At 35.7% G+C, this 18,672-nt stretch overlaps 2 protein-coding genes across 2 annotated transcripts in view; one reads left to right on the forward strand and one right to left on the reverse strand.

Moving 5' to 3' along the window:
• Window positions 1–37: 37 nt before the first annotated feature.
• LOC113495403 lies at window positions 38–3,971 on the reverse strand. The gene is made up of 4 exons (XM_026874108.1): window positions 3,791–3,971; window positions 1,805–2,134; window positions 699–1,586; window positions 38–389 (listed from the first exon to the last, which is right to left on the reverse strand). The coding sequence occupies exons 1-4, from the start codon at window positions 3,968–3,970 to the stop codon at window positions 192–194; spliced, it is 1,596 nt and encodes a 531-aa protein (XP_026729909.1). The 5' UTR covers window position 3,971; the 3' UTR covers window positions 38–191.
• Window positions 3,972–4,415: 444 nt separating this feature from the next.
• Window positions 4,416–18,672, forward strand: part of LOC113494714 (protein polybromo-1-like) — a 34,422-nt gene continuing 20,165 nt past the window's right edge. Inside the window, 14 exon segments of the mRNA XM_026873145.1 lie at window positions 4,416–4,807; window positions 5,333–5,482; window positions 5,870–6,041; window positions 6,477–6,607; window positions 7,004–7,258; window positions 7,402–7,569; window positions 7,775–7,880; window positions 7,956–8,187; window positions 13,988–14,103; window positions 15,320–15,573; window positions 15,890–16,163; window positions 16,644–16,908; window positions 17,760–17,858; window positions 18,463–18,624. Coding sequence (XP_026728946.1) covers window positions 4,679–4,807; window positions 5,333–5,482; window positions 5,870–6,041; window positions 6,477–6,607; window positions 7,004–7,258; window positions 7,402–7,569; window positions 7,775–7,880; window positions 7,956–8,187; window positions 13,988–14,103; window positions 15,320–15,573; window positions 15,890–16,163; window positions 16,644–16,908; window positions 17,760–17,858; window positions 18,463–18,624 — 2,513 coding nt within the window. The 5' untranslated portion in view covers window positions 4,416–4,678.

Below are 18,672 nucleotides of genomic sequence, written 5' to 3' on the forward strand. Positions count from 1 at the left end.
CCAAATTTTAATAAAAACTCTGTGTCTATCCACCCCAAAAAACCCTCTATTCACCCCGTTTTACGGTATCTAACCTATTTGTACTGTAACTCAAGTTTCGAGAGTCCAACTTGCACTTGATCGGTTAATTAAGAACCTAAACAAATGAAATAAGGGTATTTATACATCAATGTTATAAAGAACGAGATCATCTATTCATCAAAAGCACAATTCAACAGTTGAGTATAGGCATCACCAGCATCTGTATCAATAGGAACAGTGTTCAGAAGGAAGTTGTTGTGTTCCTCTTGCATTAGTATGTGGTTGTCAGTCACGCAATGCTGGCGTAGCTGCTCCAGGAATGGTAGAGTCTGGTTACAGTATCCGCAGTGGAAGAGATTCGTCCGTATCTGGAAAGAAAGGAAAAATACGTTTTGTTTTGGTTGACATTTTTAAATGTCAGCATTTACTGAATCAAATTTTGATAATATTTGGTGTAAGGACAACGTGAAATATTTTTAAACTGAAAACCGAAATCTAAGAACTACTTTTATAAATTCCACTGGCAATATTATAAATGAAGTAAAAAAGACAATTCTTATGCCTAGCTTCATTTTGTAAATTCTGTGCAGGTATAATTGTGTAACTTATAAATGTTGTGTGGAGTGATAACTCCAATTTTTTAACATTATTAAATAAATTTTACTATAAGTACTTACTTCTCGGATAAAGTCAGATGGTTCACCCTGACCATGAAACTTCACTACATTGGCAGACAAAAACTTGCTCCTATGAGCTGGAGAACCGCAATGCTCAAGTTCCTTTCCTTGTGGGAAATACTCATCGCACAAGAAACATTTAGCCTTCTTGAAATGTGGATCTTTTTCTACTGGTTTGATGAAGAAGAAACTATTAAGATCAAAAGACACATCGTTATTGATCGAAAACATTTTCTCGGATTGCGAATATGTGATACTGCAATCTAAAATGCTCTTTGACTGGTACACTTCTGTGGTCTTATGTCCCTCTTTGGGTTCTTTAAGTCCAAGCAGAACTAGATGTCCTTGATGAATAGCGCCTTTTATGTGAGCTTTGAAATTACTCTTATGAGCAGAAATGTATTTGTCACAGAGCAAGCAAAGTCCTTTACCACCATTGTGGTTTAGTTTGATGGAGTGCTTCTTTCCATACTGGGACAGTTCAGAGCGACGCTTGCCATAGTCCGGCACTTCTTGGTACACCACTTCATCTTCCGAGGACTCATCAGAGCCTTTTGGTTTGGCTTCTGGCTTGTTATGCTGGTCTTTCACATGTGTAATCATGGTCTTAAAGTTGATGGCTACGGCTTCACCACAATACTTACAGATTGCTATATTATTCTCCTCGTCTATGTTGTAAGCCACATGTAATGTTTCAACCAGTTTCTTCTCAAGTTCAGCTACTTTTAATATATCATCTGTCACGGTTCCTTTCGATTTCGTGCTTGGACCAGCTTTCAATTTATTTATATCAATAACATCATAATTTTCACAGGTTGACCAATGATTTTCAAAGTCTTCAGTAGAGAAAACTTTTTTGCAGGTAAAACAGTGATAGTTTTCGTTTACCTGTAACATAAGTTATATTTTATGTTAAAGAAGCATTTAACAAAATACCTAATAAAAAATTAAGACTTGGAATCCGGTTACCTGTCACCAATTTATTACATAAATTGAATCCATAAAAAAAGTTAATATGAAAATAAAATCTGTGGCCTATACATAATATACTAACTAGTTTTTTACTGTAACAAAATTGATATGGGTATGATACTGGCACAACATACCTTTCTATAATAGCGATCACCTTCATATGTAGTTTCAGCCTGAATCAACCTTACTACATGATCCTCGACTCCAATATGCTCATCGGGGTGCTGAACATCAACCTCACACAGATGGCATCTACCATCAACAATAGAATTCCATTGATTACTGTTAAGTATAACTTTATTTATAATAACATAGCCCGAGTCAAATTGACCAATGAAAGCTTTGGCTTCTGTCTCTGGATTACTTTTTAATTTTTTATGTTTGTCGGTCTTTATATGTTCGGCTGTTTTTGTGATATCTGGTAAGACAAGGTTGCATAGTTCACAGTAGAAGTTGTTGCCGATCTGCAAATTATAATTAATTAAATAATTAAAGTTGTATTTATCAAGGGCTTTAAGGTTGGTAAAAGATTATTTTTTAAATTAAGCATTAATTGAAGATAATAATTTTGAGGAAATAAAGATTTTTGATTTCTTTTACAAAACAAATACAATAAACCACTAATGTATAGTTCTTAATTATAGATTTGATGAATCTGTTTCAATAATTTGTTTTTTTTTTCGAGATTCTGAACTGAAGTATAATAATAATAAATGTAATCGATAAAATTCAATACTTATGTCTCTAGAACACAGCTTTAAGCAGTTCTTAATAAAATAACTGCATTGCTCGTATTTAATTTATGCTAGATTTGAATATAAATGAAATAATTGCCTCTCGATGTAATCAAAACGCAAAGCCAATCCTAATCGTTAAGTAATATACCCATTAATGTTGCAATTAGTAACATTAGTAGCATTAAAAATGGTAAGCGTAAACACACGCACGGTAATGCGTGTATTACATTTATGGCTTAAAATTATAATACTAGGATATTTTGAATAAAGTGAATGAGACTTCTTTATAATTTTATATTAATTCATTTCCACATACTTAAACTATAACAATGAACGTAAAATCAACTCATTTCGTTGTAATTTTCATTCAGAAAAAAAAGGAATTACATACCGAACCGAACAAAACAACGCAGCCGAAAACGCACGAATAATGAAATGAAACAAAACAAAAGAAAAATGAAGCGTTAAAACGTCGTCGGCGTAAACTGTCAAAGTCAAAAAAATGTTTGCATGCTTTCTCTCTCTTTTGGAAGTAGCTTTCTCTTTCTCTTAAAAATTCTTTTGATACGATATTAATGACCCTTGTAGATAGCATCTGATCAGGCGCTACATCATTAATTTATTGAGTCTGTGTTTAATCTTACTTTTAATAGCCGACCCAACAATAAAAATATAGAATTATTAGTCGAGTGGTTGAGGTCACCACCTCAAACCCACTGAGCGCCACGTTTTGCGAGTTCGATCCCCGCGTAGGACAAGCATTTGTAATATCTACGAATGCTTGTTCTGGTGTCTTAGTTCATGAGACTTGAATGTTTGTGAAGCAAGCGCGACACAAGGATTTAGTGCGGGAGTCGTTTTGAAAGAAAGAAAAAGAAAAGAATTCCTTTTTTTAATCAGTTCATGTTAGATCTGGAGCATGTCTGCCAGTTCACACAAGTTTAGTAAACTCTTTATTTCAACAGGTTTTAGATCGCTCTACACCACATTTAGTATTGCACACTCCTGGCTTTCACCGAAGAAATGCCTGCCTTAATAATCTTTGGTTCTGGCAGGTATGACCAGCCCAGAACTTACGACGAGCTGAGTACCTATGCCAATTTTTTCACTTCCGATATACAAAGCAAAAAGTACGCTATTGGCAATTTGATAACTTTTCAGAAATTGAGAATTACCGATTACAAACTTGCGCTTTGTAACTTTGCATTGGGACAAAGAAACTACGAATGCATTGGGACAAAGAAACTACGAAACCCATGGCCACAAGCATAATTTTTTTTACGGTGATGCTAGATCAGGAGAGGCCAGCATACTATTATAATGTTTGGCTGGGCTTGAGGGAATGGAGTATTAAACGACTATATTAATAACTAACCGACTTACCTTATAAATTGAATCTTTCCGAAATTTCGGAAAATGGGCTTGATCTTTTATAATCTTCCTATGTTTCTCCCAACGTATATGTTTCTCGACATCTGGTATCGTTGCAAAAAGCTCATGACATAGTAGGCAATAGTGATCAATATCACCGCATAAAATAAAGTTTTTGCTATATTTCGCCATGATTACTAATTAAATATCTATAAAACTTGAATTGTGAACTAGGCTCATACCGTTATAATATAATCATAGAAGGTGGTTAATAAAAAATACACTTTTAAGAACATTGTGGGTAGGCAAAAAGCATTAGTTGTTCATTGTTGTCGATATCGTGTCGGTTATCGGTGTATGAAGCCGTACAAAATTATAAATTCAAAAATCATTTTGTTTAAACATGCTGGTCTGTACAAAATCATAATGGCCCCAGGGATTTACCTTCAAGTTTTGAACTTAGGCTAAATATCGATTTGATATTTGTACTAAACTGTAATAAGTGAAAAGGAACGTAAATCTTTTGACAGAAACGAGAAGTCATTGAACTCACAACCAAGCCCGCAGAAATAAGATTTTAAGCATAATTTCTTTTGTATCTCGTTTCCGCTTTATAGTTTTGTATCTTGTTGTCTTTGTCTATCCATTTGTGCACGATTTTGAAAGAGTTTTTCTATTATAAGGGGAATGTTTCGCTCGCACTGTGCATAGCATTTTGCTGAACGCGGCTCTAATCAATAGGGCTAAAACTATCTTTAAATTGGTGTATCTGTTGATCAGACATTGTATTACGTCGTGAATAACGCTGGATAATGTTCAATAGTGTTCAATAAGGATGTAAACTAGTAAATTCGACATACAACAATATTTGGCGTCGTGAAGCGAAGTCAGTATCTCAAAATGAGTAAAAGACGCCGTGCATCTTCGGTGGCCTCCCGAGGAGCTGATGGGGATGACAGTGATGACGGCATCGAGCTGAGCAATCCCGGTCCTCCGCCATCTACTCGCAAACGCAAGAAGTTGGATCCAGTAAGTTTTACAGTTATGGGTATACCGCAAGGCGCTAAATCCCGGCTATAAACATCTATCTACCGCTCTTTTTTAAGAAATTTTGATGTAATTTTTGCATTGGTGTTTCCAACTTTTAAACCAAATATATCAATATTAGAATCATTTGAACACATAATATCTTTTCTACCTTAATTAACCACGCTAGGTATATTATTCTCTGTACCTTTAATATAATATGACACGACTTTGTGTTACTAAAAATCAAGTATATCCATTATCTGATTGGAAATGGATAGAGCAATCTAAGCGGTCCACCAACACACTTGAATTTTGCCTACCAAGTACCTACTTACCATTTCAATTGTTGCTTGGACTGCCTTACTGCACAGTCATCATCTCAGCCTATTGCCGTCCACTGCTGAATGAAGGCCTCCCCCAAAGAGCGTCAACCATCCCAGTCCTGGGCATCCCGCATCCATCCATACTTCACATATAACTCAACAAATATCACTCATAAGTAATACTCATTATCTATTTTATCAGGGTGAAATTTGCCAGCAATTGTATGACACCATACGATCATACAAAAAGGAAGACGGGACTTTACTTTGTGACTCTTTCATAAGAGCTCCTAAGAGAAGACAGGAGCCTCAGTACTACGAGGTTGTCTCACAACCAATTGATTTATTAAGAGTAAGTTATTTTATCTTAATCTTTTTCTTGCTGAACTGAGTCTGTCCCTTAAGTTTCATTAATACCTTTATCAGCACTCATTGACGGTTGATCTAAGTGAGGAGCAAATTACCATATAGTAGTAATAGTTATTTTATATTTTAAGTCCTAAATATATCCTAATAAATAAACAAAGTAGTAAAGTGACTATTCGCTTACTAGAGTTCGAGGACAAAGATACTGTGAAAACTCAGTTTATAACAGGAGAGTGCCGAAAGCTTACGATAGACTGGGAAGACACCAAGACCTAATACCACAAAACCGGTGGTCTTGTACAAACAACATACAGCTACCACCCTACCTTAAGTAGAATACCTTCCTTAAATAACATATATTATTTAATCCCAGGTACAGCAAAAGTTAAAAACAGATACTTACGAGGACATTGAAGAGTTGTCAGCTGATATAGAGCTTCTTGTCAACAATGCTAAAGCCTTCTACAAGCCCGACACAGTTGAGTACAAGGATGCCATAGAACTTTGGAAACTGTTTGCCCAAACTAAAAATGCACTGGAAAATGGTAAGTAATACAAAATATTACTTGAAAATATGTCCATATACTTCTTTTTGGTTGACAATCAAAGGGATGGGAATTAGAAATATAATTACACCAGTATTCAGCAATGCTGGGAGCATTTTCTAGTGATGTTGTGCCACTTCTTGCAATGAATTCACTTAGCCTTTTAAAACTCTGTCATCAGACTCGAATCACCGAGTTAGTTATATACTTTTTACTTTTGTGTAATGTTTTTGAGGCAGCAAATAAGTTGTTTACTAAATAAATATTTTTTTTTTAGATTCCAATAAAAAAAATATTACTAACTTTAGTAAGTGCTAATGCAAGGTGTGACTTTCTCTCGCTGTTTATTATGTACCATAATTCTGGCACAAGCTAGTTCCTTACTGTAAATTTTGCACTTATGTTTAACATTGATTACTATATTTTTTATGCTAGGTGAAGACATCAAAGTACCCAAGTTGTCTCGCACCGGTTCGTCCAGCCGACGATCAGATGTGGCCGAGGATTTGTCCGAGACCTCCACCAATAATGAGGAGGATAATGTGTTTGAAGAATTGTTTAGCGCTGTAAGTTATGTATTGCGTTTTTTGTCCTTCTTAAGAAATTGCAGAGCGATTGAAACATTTGTATTTGTATCAGAGCGTTTAAAAAGGGATCCTTGAAGCACTAGCGTCTTGAGTCACTTGAAACATAGTCTAAGAATTAGTCTATGTTAGGAAGTTTAAATTTAAAAACAGAAAAAAGACTTTTCTTTGGATAATAATATATACTTTGATGTTAAGATACGCTTTTGATTTGCTTTGCACTTACACTTATTTACGTTCATTATGATATAAGCAGTTTACTCATTCATGATTATTGTTAGAAGAAGCCATATTTTTCATAAAATCTCAGATTTAATTCAATACCTGTACAAATAAAACAACATATAGTTATCAAAAACACATGTATGTTTTCACCAGGTAATGTCAGCAAACAGCGATGGGAGACCGCTATACCCAGCTTTCCAGTTTCTCCCATCGAAACGCCGCTACCCAGAATACTTCAACGTAATCGAATCTCCTATAGACTTGAAGACCATCGCACAGAAGATACAAGGGGGAGAGTACACTAATCTGATTGATTTGGAGAAGGATTTACTGCTCATGGTTAGAAATGCTTGTCATTTCAACGAGCCAGGCAGTCAGATCTATAAGGATGCTAAGACTTTGAAGAAGGTTAGTTGCATAAATTGCATTGCTTTAATGAATATTGACATTCTTTTTCCTTATTCTTTAATAACTTATGAATTAAGTACGTAATTCTTGAATTAGGGATGTTTGGCGCAGACGTCCATTGATATAAAAAGTTAATTAAACAGGTCATACAAATGCGTAAGCAAGAGATAGATCAGCACGGCCGCAGTGGTCCGGCGAAGACTTCGGAACGCATTCGCAGTAAGCGGACCTCTCGCGTAGGGCCGGTGCCCAACAGCAAGGCTCTGGCTATCATGGACCCACCGGGCTCTGACAACGAGCCTGATGTGAAGGTAACGATGATTTCATATTCATTTATTTACTAGATCTAGTTAAACGAGTTTTACTTTTTTTCTCAATAAAAATCCACATTATTTGAGTCTCTCATATATTAACGCGAAAAATAGTGGTCGTGGTAACTAATTATCGTTAATAGACAAAAACGAAGTGAATATACTATATTATATGAATAACTAATTGAATACTTTTCTTTGTTAGCATTCAGACGACAGTGCTGGCGACAGTGATGAAGAGAAAAACGAAAATGAAGATTCACCGCAGTGGAAACTGTTGGAGACAATTAAAAACCACTTAGGACCCAACGGTATTAACCTTTCCTCATTATAGTCTTAGCTCCAATAGTAAATTTTCTTAGATAAAAAGTGCGCATCATTCACAGGTGCGCCTATGTCAGAATCGTTCTGGAAGCTTCCGTCACGGCGTGAATATCCTGACTATTATAAGGAGATCAAGAATCCGGTATCTTTAAATCAAATCAAGAATAAAATAAGACGTGGCAGTTACGGTACCCTGTCGGAGGTAGCTGGCGATATGAACATCATGTTTGAAAACGCTAAGCAGTACAACGTGCCCTCCTCCAGATTGTACAAGGACGCCGTTAAATTACAAAGGTAAATAGTTTTAAGAAACAATGGTGTATTGAAATATCTTTATTAAAAAACGATATATGTTAATTACAATACATGGGTACGTACAGCTTGCAGTGTGTAATCAAATTCAAAAGTTTTTATTTCAGTTATTGCTTTTATTGTGATCTTGACTTTCTCCCCAATAGAGACGAGATCTGATTTCATGTAAGTCAGTGTTCGCTTTAATTGTGATCTTGACTTTCTCCCCAACAGAGATGAGATCTGTTTTCATAAAAGTCTAAAGCAGCTTGTATTGTGATCTTGACTTTCTCCCCAATAGAGACGAGATCTGATTTCATATATGTCAGTGTTCGCTTGTATTGTGATCTTGACTTTCTCCCCAACAGAGACGAATTCTGATTTCATATAAATCAGTGTTCGCTTGTATTGTGATCTTGACTTTCTCCCCTACAGAGACGAGATCTGATTTCATAGAAGTCAGTGTTCGCTTGAATTGTGATCTTGACTTTCTCCCCAACAGAGACGAGGTCTGATTTCATGTAAGTCAGTCTTCGCTTGTATTGTGATCTTGACTTTCTCCCCAATAGAGACGAGATCTGATTTCATATATGTCAGTGTTCGCTTGTATTGTGATCTTGACTTTCTCCCCAACAGAGATGAGATCTGTTTTCATAAAAGTCTAAAGCAGCTTGTATTGTGATCTTGACTTTCTCCTCAATAGAGACGAGATCTGATTTCATATATGTCAGTGTTCGCTTGTATTGTGATCTTGACTTTCTCCCCAACAGAGATGAGATCTGTTTTCATAAAAGTCTAAAACAGCTTGTATTGTGATCTTGACTTTCTCCCCAATAGAGACGAGATCTAATTTCATATATGTCAGTGTTCGCTTGTATTGTGATCTTGACTTTCTCCCCAACAGAGATGAGATCTGTTTTCATAAAAGTCTAAAGCAGCTTGTATTGTGATCTTGACTTTCTCCCCAATAGAGACGAGATCTGATTTCATATATGTCAGTGTTCGCTTGTATTGTGATCTTGACTTTCTCCCCAACAGAGACGAATTCTGATTTCATATAAATCAGTGTTCGCTTGTATTGTGATCTTGACTTTCTCCCCTACAGAGACGAGATCTGATTTCATAGAAGTCAGTGTTCGCTTGAATTGTGATCTTGACTTTCTCCCCAACAGAGACGAGGTCTGATTTCATGTAAGTCAGTCTTCGCTTGTATTGTGATCTTGACTTTCTCCCCAATAGAGACGAGATCTGATTTCATATATGTCAGTGTTCGCTTGTATTGTGATCTTGACTTTCTCCCCAACAGAGATGAGATCTGTTTTCATAAAAGTCTAAAGCAGCTTGTATTGTGATCTTGACTTTCTCCTCAATAGAGACGAGATCTGATTTCATATATGTCAGTGTTCGCTTGTATTGTGATCTTGACTTTCTCCCCAACAGAGATGAGATCTGTTTTCATAAAAGTCTAAAACAGCTTGTATTGTGATCTTGACTTTCTCCCCAATAGAGACGAGATCTAATTTCATATATGTCAGTGTTCGCTTGTATTGTGATCTTGACTTTCTCCCCAACAGAGATGAGATCTGTTTTCATAAAAGTCTAAAGCAGCTTGTATTGTGATCTTGACTTTCTCCCCAATAGAGACGAGATCTGATTTCATATATGTCAGTGTTCGCTTGTATTGTGATCTTGACTTTCTCCCCAACAGAGATGAGATCTGTTTTCATAAAAGTCTAAAGCAGCTTGGATTGTGATCTTGACTTTCTCCCCAATAGAGACGAGATCTGATTTCATATATGTTAGTGTTCGCTTGTATTGTGATCTTGACTTTCTCCCCAACAGAGATGAGATCTGTTTTCATAAAAGTCTAAAGCAGCTTGGATTGTGATCTTGACTTTCTCCCCAATAGAGCCGAGATCTGATTTTATATAAGTCAGTCTTCGCTTGTATTGTGATCTTGACTTTCTCCCCAACAGAGATGAGATCTGTTTTCATAAAAGTCTAAAGCAGCTTGTATTGTGATCTTGACTTTCTCCCCAATAGAGACGAGATCTGATTTCTTATATGTCAGTGTTCGCTTGAATTGTGATCTTGACTTTCTCCCCAACAGAGATTTTATCTGTTTTCATAAAAGTCTAAAGCAGCTTGTATTGTGATCTTGACTTTCTCTCCAACAAAGACGAGGTATGATTTCATATTATGTCAGTGTTTGCTTGTATTGTGATCTTGACTTTCTCCCCAATAGAGCCGAGATCTGATTTCATACAAGTCAGTCTTCGCTTGTATTGTGATCTTGACTTTCTCCCCAACAGGTGATGAGATCTGTTTTCATAAAATTCAAAAGCAGCTTGTATTGTGATCTTGACTTTCTCCCCAACAGAGACGAGATCTGATTTCATGCGACTCAGTTGTTTGTATTCTGACTTTGAATTCTTTAGACACAGTGGTCACTTTTTTCATAAATGTGATCTTGACTTTCTCCTAAACGTGACCCAAAATCTGATTTCATCTTCACTCACACGTTTAATATTGTCTTTTGTTTATTCCACCAGAGTCATAACAAACTGTTATGGTAGAATAACTTTTTGCTGTCACCATTGTCAAACGCAGACTGGTCCTAATCTATTTTTCCGCCCTATATATAGGTAAGGACGCCTAAGGGGTGGGGAGGGGAGTCATTCTCTATACCCAACTTTATTATACTTCCGAGAACTTAATCCGTCCATTAGTAATTGCTTAATCCTTAAACAATAGGTGAGGGATTAACCGTTATCAGTTTAGCACCTGAGTATAATAAATTGATTTAATTGTTATAAAGCGGTGCTGTTTCAGGTAGTCACTAATTACCCTTGGATCGAAAGAAATAATTAGCGCTGTTCTTTATTATATGATTCTGTGAATTTGAAGTTTTTGTTTTGGTTGAATCGCTTTTGTGTCGTAGTGAAGCTTTTTCTGGAAGGATTATTTTCTATTTTATTTATTATATTGTCTGTTTACCGAAGCCGGTGGTTTAAGCTACTAGTACTGTCTTAATACCAATTATACAATATTTGACTAAATCTATTTAGTCCATAAGATTTCCAAAAAACTAGTCTAGGACAAGTCACATCATTTGCTAGCAAAAAGCGTACTGGTAAGATTTGGCGAGATTTTAAATCACTGTATCCGCTGCTATTTCTGTTTATCGAATAAAATAAAACATACGTATCGAATATTTTTGGGGATCTGTGTGACGGACTAAACAATTTTTGTCTAATACCTCATTGTATGTATGTACTGTCTGTCACTGATCACCTAAACGGCTTGACCGGTATCAAGTTTTTGTTTTTCGTGTGCTTGTTGATGGCGTAACGTGACATAACAGTTACCATATTCAGATAACCACAAAACCAGCTAAGTAGTTTGTAGCATTCTTAGCGTCAGTATTTATTTTATTAAATAAAACTGAGCTAGCCTTGTTTACTGGTCAAAATGTATGTAAAAGAAACGGAACATTCTCTGCCTTCACCATCTCTTTCCCCTAGGCTCAATTTGTCCCGCCGCGGAATGGAACGCCTACCGCGGAATTCTCGCGTATTTTAATCTCGTATGTAGTTTGTTCTTTATATACTTGAGTTCATTATACAAAAACTTCCTTTCCGTTACATTGCGCGGCGGTATAAATTGAGGCTTACACCGTTATCTATTCTTACATCTCGCTTTTATTGTCTTGCGTCTCCTGAAGCGGCCAAATTATGTAACAAGGCATAGGAGCTACATAGCAAATAATAAATTATCCCATTTCCATGTTTGTTATTTTATTCAATTTATATCTATTGTAGTAGTGTAGTTTTGTGAAAATCGCTTGTGCTTAGCTTCAAAAGGTGGGAAACTTTTGATTCGTTTACTTAAGCCTTGTATCTTGTTGAGCAGCTCGGCCAAATGATCCGCTCATTCGCCCGAGCATGCTCAAATGGATACATGGCTTTAGTGGGTGAAATAAAAATACGTGTAAATGATAGATACTTTTATTGTTCGTGTAACTTTGAAGTTATAATACACCTTATCATTTTAAAAAACTACATAAATTTGTAAAAGACCCATCATCTAAGTACTCATGTGTGGTCACTACACGACACTGACACAAATTGTTATATATGACAGCAATTTAACAGTTTGTGCGAATATAATATATGTATAATAAAAACATAATTAAAGAATTGAAAGTTTTTTAATCAATATTTACATTGAATTCAAGCTGTGGGTTCATGTTCTTTAAATGGAATATAATATGGCGATACATAGTTCCATTAAACTTAAATTATAACAGAAAATGTTCACCCAATTCTGAGTATTTCTCACATCAGTTTACCTATTTTATAAAACGGGTTGTTCGCTGCAAGTTTCAACCCTGCTTCATTTTCCAAGATGGCTGGATTATGAGACCACAGATCTATCCTATAAATACAGTTTCCTTCGAACAGCAGACGCCACGTGTTTTTTTAGACAGTTTATATCATGTATTGGTAGGTCCCTCACCGCACGAGGTTTCATTCGATAGTGTCTTGTAGTGTGATCTTTACTTTCTCCCAAACAAAGACGAAACACAAACTTTAAGCTCTTCATTATATCTGTAACAATAAGAAAAATTTCAGTTTGCAGTCTTAAGTAATTGAACATAAAGAAAACCTACTTGTTATTTCTTTTATTTTTAACTTGAAAAGTATCGATGTAAAATGCGTATGTTTATTTATTTCGTTAGCTGTAGTTGCATGTAGGTGGTCCATTTTGGTGGACTTTGTATTTTATTTTGATAACCATTGTTTAATTAAAACTAAACACTTTAAGCATACAAATAATATTCTTACCTTCGAAAATGTTCTGTCTAAACATTTATATCACGCATCACAAAGTTTTAATAATGACTCCCAACCGCTACTAAAATCATTCGCACAATGTTTTAGGAAACAGTTTTCTCGTCTATTTATAGGTTGATCGCCAATGATTCTTTCGACTGACAAATATGTGTAATTTTTGTAGGTAGATGAAACTGATTTTATAATTCTACCCGCGTTAATCGTCAACTAGACACTACTGGCCTTGGACGGAACGAGTTACATTATTCGCGGAATCCTTTCTTTTGTTATTAACTTGTTATTCAAGTTCAAATAATTAGGGTATTAATCCGTTTATTGTTTACCTATTTTAACTAGTATTTACTGAATTCGAAGGAGTATTGATTAATTATTTTGTATGTAAACAAAGATACGCTACAAATATTGCTTTAATGCTAATGTTTTCTATGGGTATATTTAAAATACTGATTTATTGGCGCCTGTACATGTTTACTTAATAAAATAGGTACTTTATGTATTTTTATTCTAAGCTAGCGGTTGCCCGCGACTTCGTCCGCGTGGTTAGAATATATACGTTATGATTTATACGTGCCCTGTTTTTTCCACATTTTCCATTGTATCTTCGCTCCTATTAGTCGTAGCGTGATGGTATATAGCCTAAAACCTTCCTCGATGAATGGTCTATTCAACACATAACTTTTCAATTTGAACCAGTAGTTCCTGAGATTAGCGCATTCAAACAAACAAACTTTTCAGCTTTATAGATTAGTATAGATTTACACTGTGAGACCAAACTCACACTCGCATGTACAAAAATAGGATACTCTTTTGAAATTTGCATGCTGTATGAATGCCTAATTCTGAAAAAAATATGATCGCGATCTCGCTGCTGCGTCCGCGTACGTTGGGTCCGAAACTATAGAATCGTGTGGTATATTTATGTATTAAAGTCAACATGTATTCTTCAGGATCATGCAACAGCGAGTACAAGAGCTGTTGGACATCGTGCAGAGCTCGTCAAGTGATGACGAAAGTCTGTCGTCTGTCAAGAACCAGGCACAAGTACAAACACCAAGGCCTAGAGGTAAATATTATGTAGAAGCTATTGTTTTGTTATTTTGAAGGGATTTGGGTAATGAGGTCCACCACCACTTCTTAAAGTAATATTATTGGAGATGATTAAGCCTGATAACGCACTGGCCTGTTGATCTAGTGGTTTGTGGTCATGACTGATATACTGAAAGTGGTTGGTTCGATTCTCGCCCAGGATATATGTTTGTGAGGTGATCGCTTTTATTTGTTCTGTGTCTTGGAGTAATTTGTCTATAATATGTATGTATTAATGTAGAGGTATGTTTCAGTTTTCTAGTGCTCATAATACAAGCTTTGCTCAGTTAGAGACAAGATGGCGTTCTCTAAAAGTTCTCTCTGCTCTATTAGATGTTTGATGCAATAATTTTGCTTTAAGGGGTGGTGTTAGGCCTTCTGGTTATTTTATCTCACTCTTGTTCAGAAAAATGGAATATATTTTTCTTGGTCTTCCTTACACTTATTTTTGATTAATTTATTTGGGGTCAAGAGAATTAACCGATTTCCACGAACGTAAATGCATGGATTCGGTGGTTAACACTGTAGATCTTGGACTATGTATTACAGGAATTGCAATGATGGGCATGTGTGGCGGGGTTGCCTCAATAATGAAACGGTCTGGTCTACTATGCATGGCACAGTATTTAATGATATTATTTTGTAGCATTTCAATGTAAAAAAGTGAATTTATATGTTTCGCTGTCGCATGTTAGCTTATAAAATACTGATCTTAATTCAATGTGGCTGTTTATTATAAATGCTATATGATCTAGACTCAAAGAATAATAATTTAATTGTGATATTAATAATTTCATACATTTTCTCTTAAAACAACTGGAAAATTGTCACATGGTTGATGGCTTGGCTTTAGAGTTTATTCCGCCCTTATGCCTCTAAAGTGTCTTTGCAGTTTGCACAATTTAATACTAATACTATAATGAAAAAAAATCAAACCTCAGGACAAAACTCTAACCTGCGACTCCTAGCTGTACAGGCCAGTCACATTACCAACTGAGCTACTGAGAAAAAATTTCAATTAATACATTGCATCCGCGACACAACATTGAAAAATTATCACCTTTTATCTTTACCTTCTTTTTATCTTTACCAGTTATCTTTATCACCTTAATGAAGCTTTATGTTTTATTTTTACTAACCATATAAATCTACTTAATAATAAAAACAAATTATAGCTATAGTAATTAATAAAGATGTCCGTAAAGGTCGTCCCCGTATCAATCCGGTTCAGGCAGCGCCCTCCCCTATCAGCACCCCGATCAAGTCCAACCTCCCGCTGAAGAAGAAACTGCATTACGTATCGAAACAACTCGTTGAATTCACCTGCTCAGATGGAAGACAACCAATGTTGTTGTTCATGGAGAAACCCAGTAAGAAATTGTATCCTGAGTATTATAATGTGATTGAAAAGCCTATAGACATGATCACAATTGAAACTAATATTAAGGTGAGTTTTTTTATTGCTTTATTTAGATTTTTAAGGAGTTTGTATTGTTGGTACTAAACAATTTTGGGTATCTTGTCTCTACAGTTAACCTGTTTCGAAATTTGTATGGACTTATAGTAGCAAGTTAATAACTCGAAAATTAGGATTTATCTTTTATAGATTCTGTTACTTCATATCACCATTTATTCATATTTTAGTAGTGTATTTCTTTCTGTACTAAACTCTTCTCTTGCATTCTGCTGTTCCTGTAAAACTCCTAAGATTTCAATAGAAACAACTGACAAAAAATGTATAAAAATTATTTTGTTTTCACCAGAACGATCGCTACAATTCAATCGATGAAATGGTCTCGGACTTCCGCCTAATGTTTTCAAACTGCCGCCAATTTAACGAAGAAGGTTCCATGATATATGAAGACGCGAACCTTCTAGAACGAGTCATGAATGAGAAGTTGAAAGAGGTTAATAGCAGCTTCGAGAGGAAGACTCCTTTGAAGACTTTCAAGGCGGCTAAATCCCGGCAATTGTCACCGTTTGAGCAGAAACTGAGGACTCTGTATGATGCTATTAGGGATTATAGGGATCCTAAGGGTATGTGTAGTCTTGTTATTTTTTAGTTTCTACGAACAACCTTATCATTAAATAAACAGTTTACTACAGAATTGTCTGGGTGCAGCCTTACATTTTGCGCCTTTTGCATAGTACTGAGAACTAAAGAGGACAAATATGTCTTTGTATCAGCATGTTTTGATAACACTTTACATTACTACGGGACAACCGTACTGCGCCTGTTACGTTGTCCATAAAAAACCACGTATCGTAGTTGATCGTTTCACAGCTGGTCTTTGTATAGTGTGATTTTGTGAAATTTTGTTGATGAAAACAACGCAGATAGAATTGAATTGACTGAATACCTACGTGAATATTTATATAAATATATAATAATTATTAATCATAATACAGGTGGCGTTGTGTGAAAGTTGCGATACATGCCAGTACATTACTTTTAAAGCAATAATTTCCTCAGGTACACTAATAAACAATATTATATCAATAATTCTATATTAACAGCAAACCGCCAGCTGGCCCTGATCTTCATGAAGCTACCCAGCAAAACCGAATACCCTGACTACTACGAGCTAATCAAAAACCCCATAGATATGGAGAAAATAGCCCACAAGCTCAAGAACAACGTTTACAACTCTGTTAACGAGTTGGCCTCGGATTTCATTCTGATGTTCGATAACGCCTGCAAGTATAATGAGCCAGATTCACAGATATACAAGGATGCTTTGATCTTACATCGCGTGTGTCTTCAGACTAAGCAGATGTTGAGGTATGTTTGTTCTGTTGTGTTTCGTTGTAACTGGATTTGTATAATGAGTTGATATTTGAAAAGTGTAATTTATTTGTTTGTTTTTCCAAAATCGGGAATCTATAAATCGGCTGATAGATTTGGAATATTTATTTTGCACAGACTAAAAGATTTATGCTATAGAAGCTAATTTTTGTCTGCATATTTCATATTTTTTGATCACTCACCAGGTTGAAAAATATTGTAAATTATGTATCCTATTTCGCCCTTCGGTGACTAAAGGTAATGTTTGGATTTGTATAATGTGAGCCTTTTTCCACTATGGAAAGAGGCCTTTGCCCAGCTGTGGGACGGATAGGCTAGTATTATTATATTATAATGTATGTATTACACGCACCGTTCTGGATGGGCAGATCTTCAGGTCGCGTCAACATCAGGTGCGTCTGATACGATAGAAACTCAACTGCATGTGAATGTCAATAGAGTTCAGATTTGCATGAATACTTGGATGTTGTTTGTATTATGTTGACAAGATATATTTTTGATCAATGATTCTAAGGAAATGGGTATTCATTCTCTTTTAAAGTGATTCTGATGAGCTGAGGCTGACTTAAGTGTTTCCGTTGCTCAAAACATCAGCTTTTTCGTTAAGTTATAAAGTGAGGGTATTTAACGCCCTTCCCATTAATAAAGGTCCACCAGTTGCTGTTATCTATCTCTATACTTTGTTATGTTGTGATACCAGAAAAAAAAACGATTTCCTTCTTTAAAGTATTAGTAAGAATACAGTTTTGTCAGCTCACACCTTGTTTAACTATCCATATCTGTATTTGATATTGTCATTATATAAACTAGTACTGTTATTTGTACAGAGAGGATGACGATGCTGTACCAGATGTGCCGGCCGCTGTCCAGGAGTTGTTGCTGAACCTCTTCACGAGTGTCTACAACCATCAAGACGAGGAGGGCAGGTTAGATACTTATGTAGAATTAATTAGGGCCCATTTAGATGATACGATATATCCCATGCAAGTTGCAATACATTGTACAGCCATGCAGCTCAAATAATATTAAAGCTTGTATGTTTTCTTGTATCGTCTAAATGAGCCCTTATGGTCGCTTTAGTTAAGCTCTGTTAAGGGAAAATGTTGTATTCGAGAATCTGCTGAGTTCTGGAAAAAGAACGAAAGATAAGGATTAAAAGATTCATATATATGTTTGTGTCTTGCGAAAAAAATTGCCGACGAGTTAACACTAGGGTTCTTAGTTGTCATCGCAAAATTGAAATGAGAATAATAGAGGTACATTATTTTTATTTCAATTGGTTGAAAGTTGGAACTTTCTCATTTTGATTAAATATTGAATGATACTGATACTCTAAACGTGAAAGTTTTTAAGGATAGATGTATGGATGTTTGTTCTTCCTTCACGCCAAAACCACAGAATGGATTTAGACGAAACTTGGTACACAGATAGTTTATATCCAGGATGTGTGATGGCTCTGAATTTAAGCCCAATATTTTCTTACTAAATCTTTAATATGACCAACTCTTAATACCTTTGCCTCGCCCCCAGATGTTACTCCGACAGTATGGCTGAGTTACCGGAACACGACGAGACCGGCAACGGCGAGAAAGTTCGCGCCATCTCCTTAGACCTGGTCAAGAGGAGGCTGGACAAAGGATTGTACAAGCGGCTTGATCACTTCCAGCAAGATATGTTCGCTGTGTTCGAAAGGTAATGTTATTTTGTTATTTTTTAAATGTTGTTTTAAGAAGTGATGTT

Source organism: Trichoplusia ni, chromosome 6, assembly GCF_003590095.1.
Source record: "Trichoplusia ni isolate ovarian cell line Hi5 chromosome 6, tn1, whole genome shotgun sequence".
Taxonomy (NCBI): Eukaryota; Metazoa; Arthropoda; class Insecta; order Lepidoptera; family Noctuidae; genus Trichoplusia; species Trichoplusia ni.

Excerpts from the sequence above, each read along its gene's own strand:
- LOC113495403 (XM_026874108.1), bottom strand. The coding sequence starts at position 3,970 with ATGGCGAAATATAGCAAAAACTTTATTTTATGCGGTGATATTGATCAC. Across the intron at positions 2,135-3,790 it reads GGAAAGATTCAATTTATAAG|ATCGGCAACAACTTCTACTG; the intron begins GTAAGTCGGTTA and ends TATAATTTGCAG. Across the intron at positions 390-698 it reads CATCTGACTTTATCCGAGAA|ATACGGACGAATCTCTTCCA; the intron begins GTAAGTACTTAT and ends CTTTCTTTCCAG.